This window comes from Sus scrofa, chromosome 4 (genome assembly GCF_054392235.1).
Source record: "Sus scrofa isolate SSC_HxYL_T2T_F1_AM1 chromosome 4, Sscrofa_HxYL_maternal_Yorkshire_Landrace_v2.0, whole genome shotgun sequence".
NCBI classification, from domain to species: Eukaryota; Metazoa; Chordata; class Mammalia; order Artiodactyla; family Suidae; genus Sus; species Sus scrofa.
The window spans coordinates 92,239,471-92,263,083 of NC_139386.1; the positions used below are offsets into that span (position 1 = coordinate 92,239,471).

General features: G+C 42.2%; 1 protein-coding gene across 11 annotated transcripts in view; it reads right to left on the reverse strand.

Moving 5' to 3' along the window:
* The window catches only part of DDR2 (discoidin domain receptor tyrosine kinase 2), a 162,085-nt gene that overhangs the window by 138,011 nt on the left and 461 nt on the right, over nt 1-23,613 (reverse strand). For 4 of the 11 annotated variants that reach the window (XM_085022558.1, XM_021089501.2, XM_021089499.2 and 1 more), the window contains exons 1-2: nt 23,397-23,563; nt 5,147-5,295 (exon numbers count right to left, since the gene is read on the reverse strand). Coding sequence is in view for 2 of the 11 variants with exons in the window: in XM_085022553.1 (XP_084878679.1) it covers nt 23,397-23,402 (6 nt within the window). In the remaining 9 variants the exon portion in view is untranslated. Of the gene's footprint in view, nt 1-1,766; nt 1,948-5,146; nt 5,296-23,396; nt 23,564-23,613 lie in introns of those variants that run through there. The other 7 variants (XM_085022557.1, XM_021089500.2, XM_021089494.2 and 4 more) reach the window with 3 other exon arrangements.

Genomic DNA, 23,613 nt, shown 5'->3' on the forward strand with positions numbered 1-23,613 from the left:
TTTAATGATTCAGTTCCTTCATGATGGGTTAAGATGGACTTGCAAATTTTGCCACTAGGGCTAAAAGTTACCGTTATTGTCCTTTCTTTTAAGGAAATTGTTAGTATTCATTTGATACACTGGGGTTAGCAAATTTGTTTCTATAAAGGCCCAGAAAGCAAATATTTTAGGTCTTGTAAACCATAAGAACTCTGCTGCATCTATTCAATTCAGATGATTGCACAAAAGTAGTCACAGACAATATGTAGATAAATGAGCATAGGTGGATTCAACAAAACTTTATTTACAAAAGCAGCCTACTTGTTCTACCATTACCTAAGTAACCTCAAACAATATTAGAAGCCTGCATTTAACATGATCCCCAGGTTATCTGTATGCAGTACATTTGGAAACCAGTATGTCTCAAACACTAATCAAGTTAACAGATTCTGAGCCCTGAGATCCTGTATTTTCAACAAGCTCCCAGGTGATACTGATGTTGTCAGTGGATGATGCTTTAATTAGCAAAGATCTATTTTGATGATTCTGTAAAAAATCCAATACTGGGGTAGAACATGGAAACCTATGTTTACCAGCAGCCCATCCCATTTTCTCTACCCCCAACAGAATAATGCATGCATAATACTATGCTACATGTGATGCCAAAGCAAAAATATCTGACAGAGACTCAGAACTTGACTAAGAGGGTTTCACAATCTTTTGAAGGGGGAAAAAACTTCATATACATAAAAAGGTAATCAATACAAGAGGCTGTATGAATGTCTCTTGTAAGAAAATGAAACATCAGTGAAAAACCCTGACAAATGCTATGAAGGAAGACCCCAAACCCATTTCATTCATCATAAAGGGAGGAAGTAGAATGTCTCTGTAACCCAGGAAGCAGGAATTTTGAGTAGGTGCAGGATCAGGGGGAAATTCACTGAACATTTCCATCCAGGAACATAGCACAGCCACAATGTCAGAATAAAATAGTTGATGTAATATGAAAAATTATAACACATCGAAAATCAAAACAAAGGAAATAAGGTTCTTTCTAGTATCCCTAGATCAATTCTGAGGGTAGTACAGCTGACCCTTGAGTCTACTCTTTAAAGCCTCAAAGATTGAAGCAAAAAACAAGAGGCTGAGATCTTAGAAAATACTGGCTCAAAGTGTTTCATCCATATACGTTTATGTCCTCAGATATTTGCCCCTGAAGACCTATTGTTACAACACCCAAAATATGGTTCAGAACTGTATCCACCCTCAGTAAGGGGGGCATGGGAAGTGAGCATCTCCCAAAGCAAAGTCATCCTTCCCTCCTAGAACATGTACCACGCAGATGCTGATCCCTAGGATGGCATCCAGATGTCTCAGCCCAGCCACAGGGCAGTGCTCTCCCAAGGCTGATAGACACCCTCCTTTCCAGCTTTATCTTCTACCATTCCTGAACCCCAACCCTCTGCTCCCAAGAGATTGCTATTTCCTCCTTCCCCTTCACCCACATGCCCAGTTCAGTCCTTGTCTACTGGTCACTCTAAATTTTGTTGCCTAGGTCAGCTCCACCAACAATGACCCACACCTTTCTCTCTGTGTATTAAATCCCTACCTAGCCTCCAAGGTTTGGCCCAAGCTCCACGCTCTACATAGTCAAGACATCTATTCTCTGGCCAACCCAGCTAAAGAGCTCTTTCCTTCCTTCAACGTTCCCACTCTCTTGACACATCCCTACCTCCCTGGAGCATACCTCTTTTTTTGTGTTCTTCCCTCTCCTTAGGGTGGCTTACCTCTCATTCATATTTGAATCCCTCCAAGTCACTTCCACAGTCCCTTATACATCCCAGGCGCTGAGCAAATAGCGTTATTATTTTAGTTAATAAAAATACTATGTAAACTCTTTGGATTCCATAAGAAAAAGCAAAGAAAAAGTATGTTGTTGTCTAGCTCACAGGTTCTTTTTCAAATCACAACAGTCCGTTCTCAGCTTCTGCTTTTCAGAATGTTTTCAGAGCCCTGTTCATCCAGAAATGTGGAAGTCAATCTTCGACGCACCTAACCCCCTCTTCCTTCTGCAGGGCTTGCTTCCTCCATTTCCAAGGGGCTCCCTCCCATCCTGCAACGGCACACTCACCACGGCCATGGCTCTCTGATTACATAGATGCTGACCCAGATCTTGCCTTCTCTAAAATGATCCTGGCACAGCCCAATTCCACAATCTCAGACATTGAGGTTTATGCAGTAACATGATCACAGCATCTCATTTATCTCAACCATAATCCACTCTATGACAAACAGACCCTCCCAGATTTTCTCCTTTCCACATCCCAACTCCCACCCACCCTCCACCCCGCCACCCCACCCAACAACCCAGGCCATGCTGTCTTCATGTCCTAGCACACATGGCCTCCAGGACACATGAAACCAGAACCTCCCATCAAAAAGGCTCATGAAAAACAGACCACTGGCAATGGGAAAAGCTTGTAGCTCATGAAGGAAAATCAAGCTACAGTTGAAAATACGAGCTTTTCCTTTAAAGGAAAAAGCAACATTGGCAGCAATGCTCTTCTGAGCAGCCCTCCAACAGTGTTGAAAGAGCCATTTTGGGAGACAGGGGGAGAGGAAGAAAGTGTGCGAGACAAATGAAGAGAAGAAAATAGCCAAAGAGAGGCAGACAAAAAGGAGAGAGAAAACAGAACAGCAGCAGGGAGGCACAGAGGGGGTGAGAAGTGGGGAGGCAGAGCAAGAGAATGAGGGTCAGGAAAAAAAAAAAAAAAAAAAAGGAGGAGAAGGAAGCAGAGGGCAAAGTGGAAGAGGCAGAGAGGGAGGAAGGGGCAGAGGAGGATGGCCGGCACCGCTGGGTCTCACAAACAGGGAGCCTCCATTTCTGTGGCAATCCTGATGGTCTCCCCCAGGAGCTGCATCACCCACAAGGGGGACCAGCTTTCTGCTGGCTTATTGGAAATACTCAGCACTGTCAAGTCCATGCCAGTCTCCTGTGCCCAAAACAGACAACTCAACAGAATTCAGGGAGTCTATCTCCAAAGGAGAGTATTAATCTTCTGCGCTTGGTCCTCATTAAAGATGCAAGATCTTTAAAAAGCTGGAGACCATACACACGTACTAAGCCTCACAGTCCAGTTTCTATTAATAACCTCCATCCCTTTCCTTCACAAGTGTTCTGGTTTAGATGCTAAATTACTTGTTCTTCCTATTAATAAGAGACACAGGAAGCTGAGACATTAACTCTCTAAACAGACTGAAATACTTATTCTCAGAAAAGGAGGAAGCTTGCACTGGTGTCCGGAAGAGACGAGAAGAAACCAGAAGGATTCTTTCCTGGGGAAGCCAAAGTACTTGAGATAATTCTAGTCATAATACTATGATGGTGAGGGTGGGGAGGCATCCAGTTTAGGCTTCTCAAGACAAGGCTATTTATAGCACATGCCTTGGATATTGAGATAATTTCTAGAAATAGTCATTTAAGATTGGGTGGCGGGCCACGAAAAGACCGCAATGATAGGTACTTCTACCCTTCTGAAAGGTAAAGCAGAATGAGTCACAGATAAATAATGTTTGAGAAGTCTAATGTAATAGGGAAACTCTGCAATAACCTTTGGTTAGTGGTTAAATGTAGCTATGGGTTATTCATTCTGAAATGTACACCATGAAGGCTCAAGTTAAGACCTCTTAGCTCTTCAATAACAAGAGTGTATTGGAAGGAAGGAAGAAAGGAAAGGAAAGGAGGAAAGGAAATTGATTTCAAGGCAATCTATAGGAAGAAGGGGACCCAAGGTTTTTGTTTGTTTGTTTGTTTGTTTTGCTTTTTAAGGCTGCACTGTGGCATATGGAGGTTCCCAGGCTAGGGTGGAATCAGAGCTATAGCTGCCAGCCTATGCCACATCTACAGCAACAGGGATCCAAGCAGAGTCTGCAACTTCCATCACAGCTCACAGCAATGCTGGATCCCTGACCCACTGAACAAGACCAGGAATGGAACTCAAATGCTCATGGATACTAGTCAGATTCCTTTCCACTACAGCACAGCAGGAAATCCAGTGTTTTATCACCACAAGGAGGTTAAGGAGTAATGGGGGAGGTAAGCAGTTACCTAGATAGCAAACAGAAAAGAATGCATGATTCCAGGAGCATTTGATAGTGAGAAGTAATCTCCTGTGGAATGTGAAGAAATACTACTTTACCCTCCTGCCTCCATCCTTCATCCTAAGGATGGTTCACATTATTTACCCAATTGTCCATTCATTCAACAGGTATACAGATGCTGTGAGCAATGTTAAGTCAAGGCACTAGGTTCACAATGAGCAATTTCCACAGGCCAGACCCCACACTAGGTGCTGGGGGTGCAGGCACAAAGAAGACAAGGTTTCTGCCTTCAAAGAGCTCCAGGCTGAGAAGGTCTCGGATGCAGGAAATTACTACCGTTCTAATTTTGTTGGTGGTATTCGAGTCTGCTAAAGGATGAACTGAGAAGTCCCATTCAGATCAGAATTTACCTACAGCAGACCACCTGGACTGGGCAAATGCTTTTGGTTTCCTGGTGAAAGCTCTGCAGTGTATCATGCTTCTCTTTTGGCCTCGAGTCCCAGAGCTAAGTGGTGCACTTGTCTGCAGTAAGTATCCCTGAGGTAGGTTTTCTTGTACATTTAACTGCTCCAAACCTTCTTGCAGGGCTCTGGTCCTCTTATCCTGGTTTTAGTCATTTTATTAAGTATTATTTTTCTCTAAACCACTTCAAATTATTCCTGGAAGATGGCAATTTATTTTAAAAAATTAATAAATACAATTGTACTGTGAGAGGAGGCCCAGATTGATACAGGAGCTATAGAGATTCGAGTGGCTCCTGTAGGGACAGGGAAGGCCTGGATATCCTGGGTCACTCGGAGCCTGGGGAAGACACCCTGAGCCAGGACACCCCAGGATGGGCCTCTGATCTGGGCTGGCCACAACCAGATCAGCAGAGTGTAAAGAGGAAACAGACATTCAACATCAAGTTTCCTCAGACATGGTCTTTTCATTGATATCAGCGCTAGGACAGAATCCACGGCTCACCCCGTGACATCAGCCAGGGCAAGCAAGGGCCTCAAGGGGTGCCACAATGTCACCCCCAATCTCCTGTGGTAATGCAGATTCAGCGACCAGGCCTACTTACATCAATGGGTGCAGAACATTCTCTGAGGAGCAGAATATTCAGGGACAGTTGGCCTCTGCTTCTCTTCAATTACCGCAGCTTCTCTTGCTTCAAGCTACCAGTCTTGGAACTTCCTAGAGCATTGAACCTCTGGCCAGTTGTAGATTTCCCTTTGGGGGCCAGGAAGAGAAAGCAATATTTTATCACATTTTCTGCATTCACATTTTCTTTCCTATTTGACATTTCTGTCCACCTCTATCAAAGAGAAGTCTCCCAAGTACCCCAGGCTCTGAAGGAATTTGACAAATCCTCAAAGACATTTTGTTTATGGGGATTTTACTATTGGTATTTATCAATTTAGAAACATAGAACTGAGAATTTTAAATTTATTATTATTAGCTCATTAAAATAATTGCAAGTTAACATAAGTAATAATTTTATAAACACTTTTCAAAAAATATTTCCATGAGAAGAGTGACATTGTATATTTTTAAAAATCTCTTTGATATCTGGCTTAATCAAGCAGATTCTCTTAGCTGCTTCTGGATTCAATTTATTGCGACAGCTCAAGTTATTTAACCTCTGGAAAACTCTACCATACCCTTGTGGGATAATGAGGGAAGAAAAAGCAAAAACATCTTCATGTTATTATCATAATAGTTTTGATCTTGTGGATCCCCTGAAAGGGTCTCAAAAACTCCGAGGGATCCCCAGACCACACAGGAACCCCTGCTCCATACAATCAAAAATAAGCCTCGTGCACTTCAGACTCAAAAGTAACTAGTTGTCAGTTACCTGAGTAGTCTTCTAGAATTCTCCTGCATGTACACAAAAATATATGGATGTGCAGCATTTTTTAATTTTAAAAAAATCAAGTATTAGCATCCTATACATTTCATCTTGGGTTTTCTTTCCATTACACAAGTTGGGGGTAGCTGCATTTTAGCAGTATAGGTACGTCATTCCTTTCCATTGATCTCTCACACTCCACTGAATGGCTGTAATGATCTATAACTCTACATAAGGACACAGTGTCCAAGTGGGTTGGTGAATGGCTACTATAAGTTGCCAGTTTTTTTTCAGTGAGGGATCTGGAACTTAATGGGAATAATGTGGCCACACAGAGCAAGAACACATGTCACAAATATTAGTACAGATTTCCTCTGGCTTCTAGATCCCTAACAAGGCGTGCAGCTGAAGTCTTCAAAGTTTGAGAAGATATCCAAACTCTCACTATACTACTGTCCCTTTATACTTGGGGCTTGCCTTACTGTTCCAGAAAAACTCGCACTAATAATCTCTGTGCCTATCTGTATAGGAATGTTTACAAACATCAACCTCTCCTGACATATTCTATTAACATCCGTGTCAAATTGTCATGGGGGAAGAAAGCAGGATCAGGGTCCAAGTGTCTCCAGACAGTGTTTCTGAAAACTATTTCCCTATGGTATGAAGGTGGCAAAGGTTAGCCCTGTTAGATCACAATTTGCCTGACACAGAAAACGCCTCACCCAAAGCAAACCCTCACCTCATATGGCTAATTTGGTCCAATTACATTGCAGGCTTCAGATGCTAAAATGTATGCAGACCATCTGGGTTCATTTCCTCACTCTGAGATTTACTAGCTGTCTAATCTTGGGAGTTACTTAGCTTCTACTTAACTTGTAAAGTGGAGATTATGATACCTACTTCATGAAGTGATTAACAAGAATAATTGTAATTCTCTATTAAATGTGCCTACCACACAGTACGTGTTCAATGCTCAGTAACTGCCCCTTCGCTTTATTCTATGAACAGAAACTAAATATTGGACTGATCTTATATCCTGGACTGAGCTGGCTTTCCAGGGAACCCCAGTAGTCTAGTCTTTTAGGAAGTCTGGAGCTATAAGAGAATGGAGCAGGAGATGATAGAGAATTTTTTCCAATAAAAAGAACCTTGTGAGATGTTTGTCATCTGTCTGATTCACAATAAGAGATATAGATCTGCTCTCCTCCCACAAACCAGGAAAACAGGTACCAACATCCCTTTCATTTCTCTTGCAACTTTCCAGTGTGCCTCTGAAATTATATAGGGTAGCATGGTTTACATTTTAGGCACATAGAACTAGAGAAAATCCACCAGGTTTGGGGGAGCCCCTTGGGTGAGGATGAGGAGAGATTTACTTCTTAACAATTCCCAGGAGTAGAACAGCCCTTGCAATAATTACAGGACAGATGTATTATGACTTCTGTATACAGAGAAGGAAAACTAAGGTTTGGAGGCACTAGGTAAATTCCCCAAGGTAACACAGCTAATGAGGGCAGATTCAGAGTTCAAAATCAGGTGTGTTCTACTCCAAAGTGCAGGTTTTTAACCACATCCTCAAATGATGCTTCAATTAGAGAGGAAACCAGTCCTGTCATGGCCAGCAGCTTCACAGAGACGGTCTCATAAGACAGATAAATTATCCTTAACTGTAAACTAGAGGTTTTACTAATCCAATTTGTAACTAAAATATAAATCAAAAGTCATCAGAAAATCATCCTTAAAATGGACACAAAAGTAAAAGGGCAGGACACCAAAAGCAATACTTTAATTTGTTTTGGATTCATAGACTATTTATTTCATTTAATGCATGTTTGATTAGATAGATTTTTTTTTTTTGGTCTTTTTAGGAGTGCACTCTCAACATATGGGAGTTCCTGAATCTGAGTTGTAGCTGTTGGCCTATACCACAGTCACAGCAATGCCAGATCTGAGCTGCATCTGCGACCTACACCACAGCTCACAGCAATGCCATATTCTTAACCCACTGAGCAAGGCCAGGGATTGAGCCTGTATCCTCATGGATAATATTCATGTTCATTACCACTGAGCCACAATGGGAACTCCATGATTAGATCAGTTACTAAGATTAGTAGGTTGTTTTAATTTATAGATTTTACTTTTAATAATATATTACTAATTTATTAATTTAGTATTTTGGTATTAATTTAGGCAATAAAGTTTCCAGCTATTATGTACTAGGTGCACAGGTGCTAAAGGTGAAGAAACATGTTCCTACATCAAAGAAAATGAGGTATATTGGACTTTATATATATGTATTTTGTTGGTGGGATAATAATAGAGAAAAATATAAGATGCTAAAGGAAGGAGAAATCAAGCTAGTGCAGTGTTCAAGGAAGATTTGAAGGAGGGACGAGGCATCATTTGAGCTGACTCTTGAAAAAGTGAAGACAAAATTCCAAGAAAAGGGAACAATTTGAATAGGCAAGTAAGGGAATGAGGACATCAATAAATAGTGGCTGGAGGACAAAAACATCTTGGTAATTGAATCTAGAGCTGGAAGATGGTTGAGGCTGTGGACGCCAGCAAAAGGTGAGCACAGGTGATCCAGGAAAGTTTTAGAAGAATAGGATGGCAGGTTGAGGGAAGCTCTATGGGGCTTAGAGCATGTGGGATGCTTTAGAGGAGAGAGAAGACCAAAGGGAGCCTTACCTGGAACCATGACATCAGGAAGGGGGAAGAAATAATAGGGAGGTATGATAATAATCATGTAGCAAGGATTGAGGACTGGCCAGCGACTGGGGCAGCAGGAATGGAGGAAGGAGTCAAGGAAGCCTGCCTTTCCAGCCTAATTAGGGGCTCATCACTATGTATTAACAAAACCTGCAAAAACTGGAAAAGGAATTAGTTCATAAGGGAAGATCCATGAGTTTGGTTTTGAACATAAAGAAGTTGGTTTCCTTTCAATGGAAAGTATATTGAGCAGAAGAGTAGAAATCTGGGTCTGGCATTCAAGAGAGTTTGGTTCCATCAAAAGATGAATGGATAAAGAAGATGTGGTGTATATACAGAATGGAATACTACTGAGGCATAAAAAAGAAGAAAATTCTGCCATTTGCAGCAACATGGATGGACTTGGAGAGCATTATGCTAAGTGAAATAGGTCAGAGAAGAGAGAAATTCTGTATACTATCACATGTGGACTCTTAAAATATACAAATCTAATGAATATAACAAAAAAAAAGCAGACCCAAAGATATAGAAAACAAACCAGTGGTTATCAGAGAGGAGAAGGAGGGGGGAAAGGGCAAAATAGGGGTAACAGAGTAAGAGGTACAAACAATTAGGTATAAAATAAGCTGCAAGGATATACTATACAACAAAGGGAATATAGCCAATAACCATATATGTAGTATAACCTTTACAAATTATGAATCATTACATTGTACACCTGTAACATATAATATTGTACACATGTAGCATATAATATTGTACATCAACTATAATTAAAATCAATTAATTTAAGAAGAGAGTACATATTTGAACATCAAGTATATCAAGGCAATAACTGAAGTGTGAAGCAGATGAGGTGATCTAGGAAGATGGAAGAGAAGACAGAACCCTGGGGCTTATCTCCACTGATTGGTGGAAGCTCATTTGCTTCCTCACCGCCTTCCAGGTAAGAGTCAAGACAACTTAAAAACAGTTCCTCCTCACAAAACAGACTCCCTGATCTAAGCCAGCTCCCTTAGGCCCAGAGGGTTAACTGATTTACCCAAGCCCCCACAGCTGCTTATCAGCAAGGTTAAGACTAGGTGCATTAAATGACCATTGGGAATGAGTCTTGCCTTAGAAATTGGGATAGTGGCACATGTACCATGTGACATGCTTGGAGTCAGAGAAGCCTGAGAGCCCACTAGAGAATTCACTTACCTCTGCTCCATCAGTCCAGCCCTGTGACTGTGCCCAACCACATAATCAGCACAGGGGTCCAAACCACATCTTACTCATCTTGTTGTCACTGTCCCTCTGCCCTCACTTTCCCCACCACTGTCTCCACCACCAGTGTTATTATAGAGTAAAAAAATCAGATTATTTTCCTCTTCTGAATATGCATATGACCACAGACTTCTGGAGCTGAAAGAACTTAAGAATTCATCTAGTATTAGTATAACCTCTGTGCAAATGGACCCAGAGAAGCTCAATTATCAACCAGATGATCCATTAGTAGTTGACCCCAGACCAAAATTTCAGCCTCTTGTTTCTTTCCACTACACAATCAACCTATAGTGCAAGAGACTTATTTTTAAGACAAACTCCCTTGCCTCTAATTTCTTAAAATGTATGCTATGTAGTCCTCTCTACTCAAGATGCCCCTTTAAGAAAGAGCTCCATGGTTCAAAAAGTTTGTGGAGTGCTATAAACTACCTCTCTCTCTGATGGTCAAAATGCACACTACCATATGGTAATAATATAGTAATAAGGACCTTGGGAAGTCTTTGCCATAAAGAAACCTGTTTAATTCTCTAAGACTATTTTCCAAACTAATTTGGCCACAGAACCCTGGCCTTTGTCCTGCCCTTATTGTTCTCCTTTTAAAAACCCAGAAGGTTTCCAAGGAAGCACCACCTTTGTCCTATTAGAAAGATTTCCTTTGTAGGTCCCAGGCAGAAGTGTTAATACCTGTTAATACGGAGAGGTCCTCACTGTGAGAAACAGATAGGGGAGCGGAGAGCAGGAAAGAGAAACAATGAAGATCCCCAGGCTCATCCAGAGCCGTCTGCTCTGCCAGCACCAAAGGGCAAAACAGCTATTTTTAAAATGTTGACTCTCTCTGGTTGTAAACTTAAGGCACTCCTCTTCAACCTGGAGTTCTTGTGGGAAAGTGGGTTTCTAGGTTCTCAGCACACCCACAATCAACTAACAAGCAAGTTTCACTCTGCTTCTGCCCCAACCCTTAGTAATGAGTATCATCTCATCAGGGTCCTTCAAGTCACGTCCCCAGTGGCTCTAGCTTGTCCTGGCTCATTCCACCACCCTGCTCCAAACCCGGTCACTTCATATCCAGAAGACTGAGAACAGCCTGACACCTGACTCAAGCCCTTCTCCCTTCCTATTTCCCTAACATGCTGCAGGCACATTAATCTTCTTCAAACAACACGCCACCTGCTTTAAGATAAAGGAAAATGTTCAAAACCCCACAACACATCCGAACCTCTCCTTAATGGAATAGAAACGCATCTATAAGGCTATTTCTCCCTGCTCCCCAGTGCAAATTTCCCACCATCCCAGGCTCACGTCCTCATTGTTCATTCAGCCACGAGCCATAAGCAGTCTGACGAGCCAGCCTCTGCTTTTCCTGCTCTTTGCTTCCTGGTGATCTGATTCTGTCTAAAAATGCTTTAATCCTCTTCCAGCATGCAGCTCCAGTCTCCTAACAATATAAGCCCTACTCTGCACTCTTCTGCTGGCATATACTGAGCATCGAGCCCTACTTTTCCTTTACCATTTCCTGAATTTTCTAACTGGTAATAAACTCAGGAAAAGACTCAGCCTTATGACGTTCAAAGCACTTAGTAAGTGCTCAAAAAAAGACTTCACTAAAGAAAGAAATGAATCCGTTTTGGCCTCAGACCCAAGAGTTAAGCAGAAAATTGTCATACCTTCAAAACCCTAGAAAAACTAACCCCTTCCTGGGCCTCAAAATCATTTTAAACTCTCTAGTTCAATTAATCTTAGTTTTAGGAAAGGGGAAGAGGTACAAGGGTGGATAAAAACAATCATGGTCCTTGAGGCATCCAGAATGCAATGTAGTTTTACTCTAATTGCAGGCAGAGGAACACCTGCAACAGAATCTTTGGAGGGAGTTTGTTAAAAACAAACAAACAAACAAACAAACAAAAAACAGGTTCTCTGGACACTGCAGAAAATTTCTTTTTTATCATGTCTGGGGTGGAAGCTGGAGCTGTATCTTTAAAAAGCACTCCAGGTGATTCTGATGCATACTGAAGTTTGAGATTCACAGCCATATAAGGAGACAATTATAAAACAGTATGCCTACTTGTAAAAAAAGAGATATCCACAGGGTATAAAGCAGGTTCAAGGAAAGTAACAAAGTAATGGTAAAAACCGAAGTGTTGCAGTGAGAAGGGTTCAAATTCTTGTTCTGGGACTTAATTGCTATGTGAGTGACTCTCCGTGTCAGATGTTCTCACATGTAAAATAAGAAAAATACCCATTTCATGCAAATTATTATAAGGTTTCAATAAGATTATGAACATGAAGTGCTTAACATAAATCTTGGTACACAGTAAGCCCTCAACACTAAGTTATCATGATAGTTTGGGGTTTTTTTTTTTGTTTTGTGTGGTTTTTTGGTGTTTTTTGGTTTTTTTATTTTTATTTTTTGTCTTTTTAGGACAGCACCCACAGCATACGTAAGTTCCCAGGCAAGGGGTTTAATCAGAGCTACAGCTGCCGGCATACACCACAGCCACAGCAAAGCCAGATCCAAGCCATGTCTGCAACCTACACCACAGCTCACGGCAATGCCGGATCCTCAAGCCACTGAGTGAGACCAAGGATTGAACCCACGTCCTCATGGATACTAGTTGGGTTCTTAACCCACTGAGCCACGATGGGAACTTCATGATAATATTCTTTTTTTGAAATGGCAAGTATTTTTATTTTTTATAATTTTATTAGAGTATAGTCGACTTACAATGTTATATTAATTTCACAGGTATTTTTAATTAATGAAATTTAAAAAGGACAGATCAGAAAGGTTTTTCTGAAAAAATGTAGCTTGAATTTAGTTTTAAAGCAGAATATCAGTGTAAATCTATTCTGTCAGTCTACAATACTTCTAGAATTTTTAAAATTTTATATCTTTGATTCTGTAATTTGGGACTTTTAATAGTAGTGGTAACAAAGCACTATCCTGCAATTTCAGGGCCTGCCTTTTCATTTGTGCTTATGATTGTCCAAAGGCCAAAGGAAAGCCAGATCCAGTCAAGGACCAGTCTAGAAACTGGGAGAGTTGAGTCATCAACCCAGTGGCCTGGGGAGGCTTCATCTGCTCAAACATTGGGAGCCAGGGCTGTCCATGCATCGAGCAGACCTGTGAAGTGCACTCTGACCTTCCACACAAATGCCTGCTGGCTCAAAAGCAAAAACTTGAGGCATAAACACACCAAGCACAATGGTTCTGTCACCAATTCCATGAGCAATTAGATCAGATATCCATTTTGTGGCAATTTCATTGGCACCCCCAGGCTAACCTTATCTCCAACTGAATAGCCAATTTAACAAATTAACTAATGATACCTCATTGAAACTAGTACTTGACCACTGCTTACTAGCAGAGCCTTGGTTAAGTGTGAGATCTGATTTGCCAGAACCCATAAACCCTTGAGACTATCAATGACAATCTGTTTAGCAGACTTCAGTAGGCGTTTTCTACATGAGTATTAATTACGTTTAAACAACAGATCCAAATTAAACATAAACCAGGCCCTGAGACCACACGTGTCCACTCTATCTTTAATCTCCACACTAGTGGTTAGTTTCAACAAAACCACATCATCTCACTCATTAAAATAATGTTTAATTATTTTATTGAGTTTATAGCTTGTTTGAGTTCATTTATAAATTTGCTTTGGCTTTATAGTTGCAGAAGAACTAAAGCATAAGAAGTATTGTGATATTGTGATTTATAAGAAAATAGATCTGGTCATTCAAAGGATCAAAATATATGTCTCAGGTATATTTGTTCTTCATCCACAGATCCAGGCTCACAGAGCTCCCCAAACCCTTGGAATTTCCTTAGCGAAGGGAGCCGTAAAGGTGCCTTTTGTTAGGTTAATGAGCTGACTCTTGGACCCCACCTAAGGATGCAAGCTGGTTGCCAGGGAAACCAACCCAGTGATTAAAGGTTGGAACTTTCAATCCCACTCTCCTGACCTCCAGGGAGAAGAGGGGCTGGAGGTTGAATCAATTGCCAATGGCCAATGAATCAATCAATCACGCCTGTGTAAAACCCAAAATGACAAGGTTTGGAGAAATTCCAAGTTGACAAACACGTGGAGATTTGGAGAGTGTGGTGCCTGGAGAGGCATAGAAGTTCCTCACCCTTTTCCCATCCCTTGTCCCATGCATCTCTCCATTTGGCTGTTCCCAAGTATATATCCTTTTGTGATAAACCAGGCATCTAGTAAAAAAAAAGGTTTCTCGGTGTTCTGGGAGACATGTTAGCAAATTAATCGAACCCAAGGAGGGGGTCTTGTGGCCTCTAATTTTGAGCCAGTGGCTCGGAAGCACAGGTAATAGCCTGAATTTACAACCGGCTTCTGAAGTGAGGTGTGGTAAGGGGAATAGGGATAATCTTGCAAGACTGAACCCCTAACCTCTGGAATCTGAGGCTATCTCTGGGTGGATGGTGTCAGAATTCATTTGAATACAGGACACCCAGCTGGTGTCCAGGAAATTTGGTGTTGTGTGGAGACCCCCCATACACACAACTCACATGAGGAAATTGGGTCCAGGAACCTAATTTAAGTGTATACTTAGTATTATGTTTTAATAGTGTTCAAATAACCTATCATCCTAAGAAGCTGAAAAAAAAAATTCCCTATAGAATAGGTCTGTATATTGTTCAGGTTTGAGTAACGCCAAATTAGATAACCCTGAGGGAAGGTTTTTAGAGCACCTGAGTCTATTCTGTCTCCCTTGAAAAAGCCTGCCCCTACCCTTTCACCAAGAGAAGCATCAGAGCATCTGCTTCTTTAGAAACCCAGGACCAAATCCATCCCTGCAGGATGTCAGTTTCATACAGCCTCAGCAGCTCTCTCATTAAGTTCCAGTGACTCTATATCAGCATTGGCAAAGCTATAATGGGTGTGGGGGTCAAGACAGGACTCCTTTGAATGTGGAATACCATTTACCACTTAAAGCCATTCACCTGGCTTTAGGAAGTGTGGTTAGTGGTAGGGGTAGGGATTACTGAGGTCTGATGAAAGGAAATGACAGGGCTCTAGATATCCCAGTGTTTTCCCCACTCTCACCTAAACTTCACATTCACAAGGAAGTATTTTAACAACCCATCATCAATGGAATGGATATTTTTCCCTAACACCTATTACTGAATCATCAGTGGTAACTATAATAACCTCTTCATCATAACAATAGATTTAAACATATTTTTGAAGACAATCATAGTACTTCTACTAGCTCTGAGGAATGGTGGCTGAGTAAATTTAGAAGCAAGCTGTGTATGACTCTACTTTCTGTTCCTGCAAAGGGCTGGATTAAGACCTCTAAAGTCTCCAAGTGCTGAAAATATTATAACATCTTTCCCAATCCCCCCTCACCAAACACTTTGTTATTTTAAAAAATGCTAATATGTAGCATTAAGTTTAAGAACATTCAGTAAAGGTCCTATTTTTTATTATGACTATTTCAACACTTTTTCGGAATACCAAAAATTTCAATTAATCTCTGAAAGAAAATGGAGGTGCCCCTGCTGTGCGTTAAACCCTTTTGTGTAAAGCAACATTGTTAGTGAATTCAGGGTCCTCACTTGCATCATTTCACTTGAAACCAGGGCTCATGTGTTGCTTCCAGTCTGTTGAGAACAAATAATGCAAGACTTAACTATAAAAGTGAACATTAAAAAAAAAAGGGAGTTCCCATAGTGGCGCAGTGGTTAACGAATCCGACTGGGAACCATGAGGTTGCGGGTTCGATCCCTGGCCTTGCTCAGTGGGTTAAGGATCCGGCACTGCCATGAGCTGTGGTGTAGGTTGCAGATGCGGCTCAGATCCCGCATTGCTGTGGCCCTGGCGTAGGCCAGTGGCTACAGCTCCGATTCGACCTCTAGCCTGGGAACCTCCATATGCTGCGCAATCGGCCCAAGAAATAGCAAAAAAAAAGACAAAAAAAAAGTCAATACAGGGGTATATGGGTTATATAGGAGTTTTCTGTTTTTGCATTTTACACTTAGGCCCATGATCTACTTGAGTTAATTCTTGGGAAGGACGAAAGGTCTGTGTCTAGATTGTTTTTGTTTTTGTTTTTTTGCATGTGGCTGTCGGTTGGTTCAGCACCATTTGGTGAAAAGACTGTCTTTGCTCCACGGTATTGCCTTTGTTTCTTTGTCAAAGATCAGATGACTCTATTTCTGTGGATCTATTTCTGGGCTCTCCATTCTGTTCCGTTGAACTGTTTATCTGTTCTTTCACCAATAACACACTGTCTTAATTACTATAAGTTTATAGTGAGTCTTAAAATTGGGTAATGTTAGTCCTCTGACTTTGTTTTTCTCCTCCAGCACTGTGTTGGCTCTTCTGGATCTTCTGCCTCTGCATAAAAACTTGCTGCGATTTTTACTGGGATTAGGATTTATTTTTAATTTCCTCTGATATTATGTAAACACTGTCATCTCCATTTTAACACTCTATATGGCATACACATTCTAGAATGAGAACTACATCTGTCTGAGGAACAATTAGCTACTCTTGAGTGAACTGAACTCCCACCACTCTCTTCTCTAGATGGACTTGTTCCCCAGAATCTCAAGAGGGTACATCCTAAAGGACAAGTCCCAGCACACTTTGTAACCTTCACCACTCCTCTAAGTTTTATACGCCTCTGGGAAATTACATTGCTGCAAGGCATGTGGCTGGTGTAGCTCCCATGAGGATTTCCAAGACAATTTTGCACATGGTAAATTTTACTTGATTAGCTACTTATGAAATATGCTTGAAAGGGTATCCCTGGAGTTCCTCTCATGGTGCAACAGAAATGAAGCCTAGGAACCATGAGGTTGTGGGTTCTATCCCTGGCCTTGCTCAGTGGGTTAAAGATCTGGATTTGCCATGAGTTATAGCGTAGGTCCCAGATGTGGCTCGGATCTGGCGTTGCTGTGGCTGTGGCATAGGACAGAGGCTACAGCTCCGATGCAACCCCTAACCTGGGAACTTCCATATGCCACGGGTGTGCCCCTAGAAAGACAAAAAGACCAAAAAAAAAAAAAAAGGAAAGAAAGAAAGGAAGGAAGAAAGGGCATCCCCATCTGCCATCTTTATGGGCACTGTGCTTTCCTGTTTACAAAGTTTCCTACACATTACCTTTTCTGAACCTAAAAGAAGGGCATTAAAACTCATGATAGAAACAGATGAGGAAACTAAGGACCACTGAAGTTAAGACTTTTCTGAGGTCAAAAATCTAGAAAATGATGGTGCTGAAACCAAAACCTTACTACATATTTCCTCACTACCTTTTGCACATGAGGTTCTATTTTTCACACATTCTCCCAGTTACACCCACGTCATAGAGCATACAGCATTAATGACTGAGCTGTAGGTCCAAGAGACTCTTCTAACATTTCTTTGGGGTCTTGTTAGACATACAACACAAGCCACAAGACAGTTGAATGAGTGAATCCATTATAAACAATGCTGATGTCCAGGAGAAGCCCAGCTGAACCCAGAGGCTTCAAAGTAAGTCTAAATCCCTTTTAGAACCTGCTTTTTCATTGCTCTTCCAGATCTCAGTGATACTTGGGCTGGCTCAAACCTAACCTTTTTCAGTGCTTAGAGGCCTAAGTGAGATTCCAGCTGATAAGTAGACAACCTGCCAAATGCTAGGCTCTCCATTGCTTGGAGAATTACAGAACTCTGAAACATCAAATAGTTCTACATGCAACAGAAAGGACAGAAAGCAAAAATAAGAAAGAAAATCAAAATAAGAAGAGAATTATTTTCACTGAAATCATATTTGAATAACACAGGCTTAACCATAACAGGTCCAAATGCATGCAAATAAAATTAAAGAAATAGAGAAGGTTTAGAGAGACCATCACTTTAGCCATTAGGTGATTGGTATTTTGGTGAATATCTCTGGACAGACATCTGGACATCTCCGTTCCGTTATTAGCCATTGTTTTCAGAAAATGTTAAGAAGGGTCTTACACTAGGAAGCAGCCAATAAATGTTTGCTAAATAGAATTAAACCAAATAAAAATAAAGTTGAATTGCTGAATGATCCCAAAACAATCAGAGAGAGAAGCAGGTTAGAAACTACTGAGAAATGTAGCCAAATGGGGAAAAGGGGTAGAGGTTTGGGCATTAGGAGTAGAAGGGGGTGGAAAGGTGAATATAAACAAGTCAAGACCAATTTTCTCCTAGAGGTGCTCCCAGCTTGGAGCCCTTGGTGGGACAAGTTAGTTACTGGACAACTTCTACAGAAGCATAAAACATGGACTGCACTTTTGTTAACTCACTCTTTCTTTCCTAAACACATTTCGCATTTACTTACAAGGGCAATAGCAGCTGCGACACATACTGTTTTATATTGCCCTCTAAGACCTTCCATTGTAATATGATTATCTTGTCAAATATGTAATATATAGTATCCCTTCTTCCCTACCTGCCCCAAACTGCCAACTCTTTTTTCCTTCCGGAGTTCTATAAACCCCTATCCAAGTAATTCAATATGGTGCATAGTTCCCCTGTAAAGATAGTATTATGCATGGGTCTGTTTTGGGCATTAAAGGAAAGGTTAGGTAAAAGTGAGGTGGCGTGTTTGGGATAGTGGGGATGAGAAGATGAAATGACAGATGTCTTTTCAAGTCCAAGAGGGCAAATTTCCAGTAGATCACATCCATGATCGAACCAAAGTGTTCAAATGAAAGGTATCAATCCAAGATGGCAATCTCCATTGTTCACCCATGATAGACTTTTGGACCACAAAATATTGAAGATTCCACCAGAAAAAGTAAAAGAAGTAACACTGAGTGAGCATTCACTTATTCAGAGCATCTGCTATGTATGAGACTTTATGCTGGTCTCTTTGCATATCTAATGGCACCTATTTCATATAACAAACTTCTGAGACAAGAAAAATGAGACTTTGAGAAGTTAAATATATTGTCTAATGTTATATGGCTAGTAAGTGGTGGCAAAGCCAGAATTTAAACCCATGTCCTTTCCACTGCAAAAGTGCTCTGATGAGCCTTATTTGTAGAAGTGGATTCTGGTGGGTGAACGACATTGTCAGCCTAGAAGAATGTTGTTGAACTGAGGCTATGGGAAAATAACTGGGCTGGTGCTATGTGGTTGATCATCATCAACATCATTTATTAACTACATGCCAAACCTTATGCTATGTAGTCATAAGCAGCATCTGAATGGGAAGCACAATTCTTATTTTACTGAGTAGGAAACTCAAACTCAGAGAGTTTAAGCTCTTGACCAAGGTCACACAGCCAGTAAGTATAGAGCTGGGAGAGGAAATCGGGTCTGTGATTTCACATCAGAAAGAGTCTGAGGCCTGGGCAAGCATCCACATAAGGGGAAAAGGTAGGTTGTGGACATCATGATGTGGTCTTGACCAAGCTCAAAGAAGCCAGCTAGAGGAGGGAGGTACACTAGCCAGAGGAGGGAGGTGACTACCATTAAATTCTGTATAGAACAACAGGGGTAGGGTTATCCTGTAAAGGCTGCTGCCCTTACTCCATGCTGAAGAGTAGCTGAGGCAACACACTTGGAAATTTATCAGCAGAGCTTCAAGTGAGAATCACGTGGGGAACACTTCAAAGTACTGATTTCCAATCCCCCCCCAAGATACTAATTGATCCTCAAGGTCTACCCAAGGTTTTTCATTTCATGGTGAGCAGCAATCGTGGACCGTTGCTGAACTCAGGGGAGTTCTGGGGATGCCTGAGGATGTCAGACGCATCTTTGCACTGAGTAGTCACTGTTGGGAGAGAGTCATTCATATTCATACATTGCACAGCTTCAAACAGGGCAAAGGGTACAAAGAATCCAGTGTGTCTACATTGTGGGCAGGCCACCATTTATGTAGACTGCCACATAACCTCAGCAGGTCTGTGAAGGCCCATTTTTAGAAGGGTGTTAGACTTCTGGATGCCCCTGTGATGTGTGTTTGGGTTGTGTGTTTGAGGCGTGGGTGATGTCAAGTGCCTGAAAGTGGCTCTTATAAAGGAACTTGGGAAAAAGTGCCTGGGAGTTAACACTAATTTTAAATAGAGTGACATTAATATATGAGGTGGGGGCACACTCTAATTTTCTAGTGTGTATATCCAAATGCAATCATATGGGAAGGTCTAAACTAGATTTGTTACATGTGACAGAGAATTCATGTGTCTTAACAGCTGGGTAGTGACTATATGAGAAGGGAAGAAAACAGGGACTTAACAGAGGGGCTTGGGGAGGGTGAGGAGGTGAGACTCCTCTGGAGGACTTCCACTCTGTGCTTGGATGTGGTCTAGGAAAAACTCATGGTTTTCCTCTACTCATGTGCTCACTGCCTGGAGTCAGTGCAGACCCCACAGGTTAAGGGATCAGGCCCACAAGACTGTCCCTCCAGTGCAGACACTAATTACAAGCAGTAGGTTCCCAAGTTACAACTTCTTTCCAAGTTGGCTACAAATCAGATTCCCACCACCCCTTCCCCCACCCTGGATGGAATCATTTCCTAGACCAGCTCACGGCACTCAGGGAAGCACTCATGTGTGCTAGTTTATTATATAATAGAGGATACGGATGAACAGCCAGACAAAGAGAAACGTGGAGTGAGGTCTGGAAGGGTCCCATGCCCAGGAGCTTCTGTCCCTGTGGAGTCGGGGTGCACCTTCCTCCCAGCACATAGATGCACTCACCAGCCCAGGAGCTCCCCAAACCTTATACTTTGGGAATTTTCATCATGGAGGCATGATTGATCATTAACTCTGTCTCCAGCCTCACTCCCTTTCCTGGAAGGTAGGAGGGGGTGCTAAAAATTTCAAGGTTCTTCAAGATTAATCATGGTTTGGCCTTTCTGGGGATCAGTTCCCATCAGGAGCCCACCCAGAGTCCCCTCAGTAGAACAAAAGACATTCCTGTCACCCGGGAAATTCTGAAGGACTCAAGAGTTCCATACCAGAGACCAAATATTAGAAAAAAAAAGATGCTCCTAAGAAACTATAAGGGTTTTAGGAGCTCTGCACCAGGAATCAGGGGAAGAGACATACATATGAGACATATATAGATATTGCATTATGTCACAGACATGGAGATTATTGGGACTTTCAACTTGAGGATTCTAAGTAAAAGAATCTGGAAACGCCTTCCCCACTTCCCTTATTTTGATGTTTGTAAAGCAAACAGATCTTAACCAGAAGCAGAGGCAGGGGCCTCCCCGAGGTCTGCTGGGCCTCCCCCCACCCCAAGAGCAACTGCCTTCCTTCTGAATACAGAGGAGGGAACATGGAGTGAGATGTGCCTGTCAGTGAAGAGAAGGTCCAGGGTCAAAGATCTACCCTCAACTAGATATGAAGCTCTGCAAAAGCCATCTCCTTTGAGGAGAAACACTGATCCCAACTAAACCTTTCTTGCTCAGAAACAGCACAGACCCAGGCAAGGGAACCATGAACCACACAGTGTCCTTCAGCCTCCACCAAGCTCGCTAGGTAAGGAAGTGTGGTCAAGCCAGGCATCAAAGGAAAGTTTCAGATAGAAAACCTGGGAATATTCCCCGTGAGAACGAATGCTTCCATTCAAAAGAGGTGGGCACTAAGACCAAGGCCACACATTTCAGGGTTTCACACATGGCCCAACACAGCTGTGCTCCCACCAACATCCGCACAACCTGCCAGACCCAGCATGGCACTGCCTCACATTTCCTTCAGGGCTCAGTGGTCATTGTCACAAGAACTGGGATGGATAAGCCTTCAGAATGCAGTTGTGTCCAATATCTCTTAAAACAATAATACTGGAAAGTACTGCTATTATTCCCATGTAATAAACACAGAGCCCAAGGTGCAGAAAGGTAAAGCAACTTTGCCAAGTTAGTGAAAGGCAGAGCCAGAACTTGAACCGGGGGTCCTTCGGAATCTAAATCCCAAGCTCTTTGCCTAACAAAGGTAAGTGTATACCAAATGCCCAGAATTAATGCACAGAGCTACCCACTCGCAGCCCCTCTCTGGTATCCAGATAAATACTCAGCCAGCTGCAGAAGTGGCCTCCAAGAGAGGATCCTCACTGCTCCCCTAGCCTGACACCTTCACCTCCTAGTCACCTAGTCACCGAGGGAAACATGAAATTTGACTAGGAAAGTGATTAAATGTGTGCATGGAGTGGGGGAGGGGAGTGTTTGCAGAGTGACTCAGAGCAGAGAATACAGAGTCCAGAGTCAGACTTACCTGAGTTTCGACCTTATGAGCTGCACCTCCTTAAGCAACACACTGAGCTTCTCTAAGCTTTAATTCATGAAATAGGAACTAACGGGTTCAACTGAATGATGTATATAAAGCTCTGAGCATGGAGCCTGATGCACACAGCAAATACTTTGCTTTTTTTATTTTACACACACACAACCAAATATGACCATAAACATCAAAGCATCCCTCCTTGCTGATAACTAACACCCTTGGGGCGACTTGTTCATTAAACCCTCTCCCTCACTTCAACCTCAAGTGAAATGAACATAAACATACAGGTCTGGAGTGGAAAGATCACTGGATTAGCAGTAAAGAGACTTTCAACTTCATTTGTGACTTCACTACTAAGGTGCTGTGTAATTCTAAATGTCCCGCTCCTATCACTTTCACCATCTGTGAATTGAGAGGGTGGGAAGAGATCCCTGAGGCTCTCTACGGACCTATGCGGCTGGGGATCTTCTAGGGAAAGGATGCAGAAGGCAAGCAGTCAGCAAAATGGTGCTGAACCCCTCCTGGCTCCAAGAGTGCAAACTCCCGCCTCAAATGGCTGGCCTGAGAGTTTCAGCCTCTTGGAAAAATTCTCTTTCCCCTTGGATGGGACTCTTGAACCTCAGCCAGGACTCAGAGGTCCCAACTGCAAACAGTCCCAAGTAATTCCATAACAAAGGGAAAGGCACCCAGGCCAGCAAGGTGGGGAAGACGAAGCTTGTCACCAACTGAAAAATGCCCCATCGAACCAGCTCCCTGCCTGGTCACCCCACACCCCAGAGTGAAGCCACCCCTCACCCAAAGTTGTCCTTCTCACAATTAAGTCAGCAACTCCTCTGAAAAATCAAAAACACAAAAAGTTGTCCCCTCCAAAACTCAAAACTCAGGACACTCAAACCACTACTAAATACCGATAACCTAGCTCCCTGCTCAGGTTTCCATCCCAAAACCAGCTCTGCGATCGGCCTGTCTTGCCTGCCAACAGTTTCAACTCTGCGAATGCTGTTGATTGTATCTTGCAGCTGCTATGGATTCGTTTATTTTGCTTCAGTTTTCTTTGGTTAGTCGTGCTTTATTCTTCTCTCAACATAAATCCAGTCCCCCCCAAAAAGGTGAAGTTTTAGATTTCTCGAGCCTATGGTGCCTGTTCCTTCTTTTCCTTGCCGGACTCGAAACCCTTTTCTGTCTCCTTTTTTAAACTTTTCCTGAGACACCGGGAGAAGGATACTCAGAGCTTTCGTTTTCGGAAAAGACAAAAAAAAAAAAATGAAGGGAAAAAAAAAACACATAACTTACGTTCATCCAGGAGTGCCCAGTTTGGGAAAGAAGAAAACAGAGCTATAATCCACTGCGTTCCCCCAACCCAAAAGGGAGAATTTGTTGTGAAACGCTTCTTTTTCCACTTTGCCGGTGGAGGAGCCCGGTGGTAGGCATCCATCCACAGGCTGATGCAAGATGCCTTTGAGAGAAACCTCACATTCTGAGGATTCCTGGGAAAGCGCCAGGGATCCCA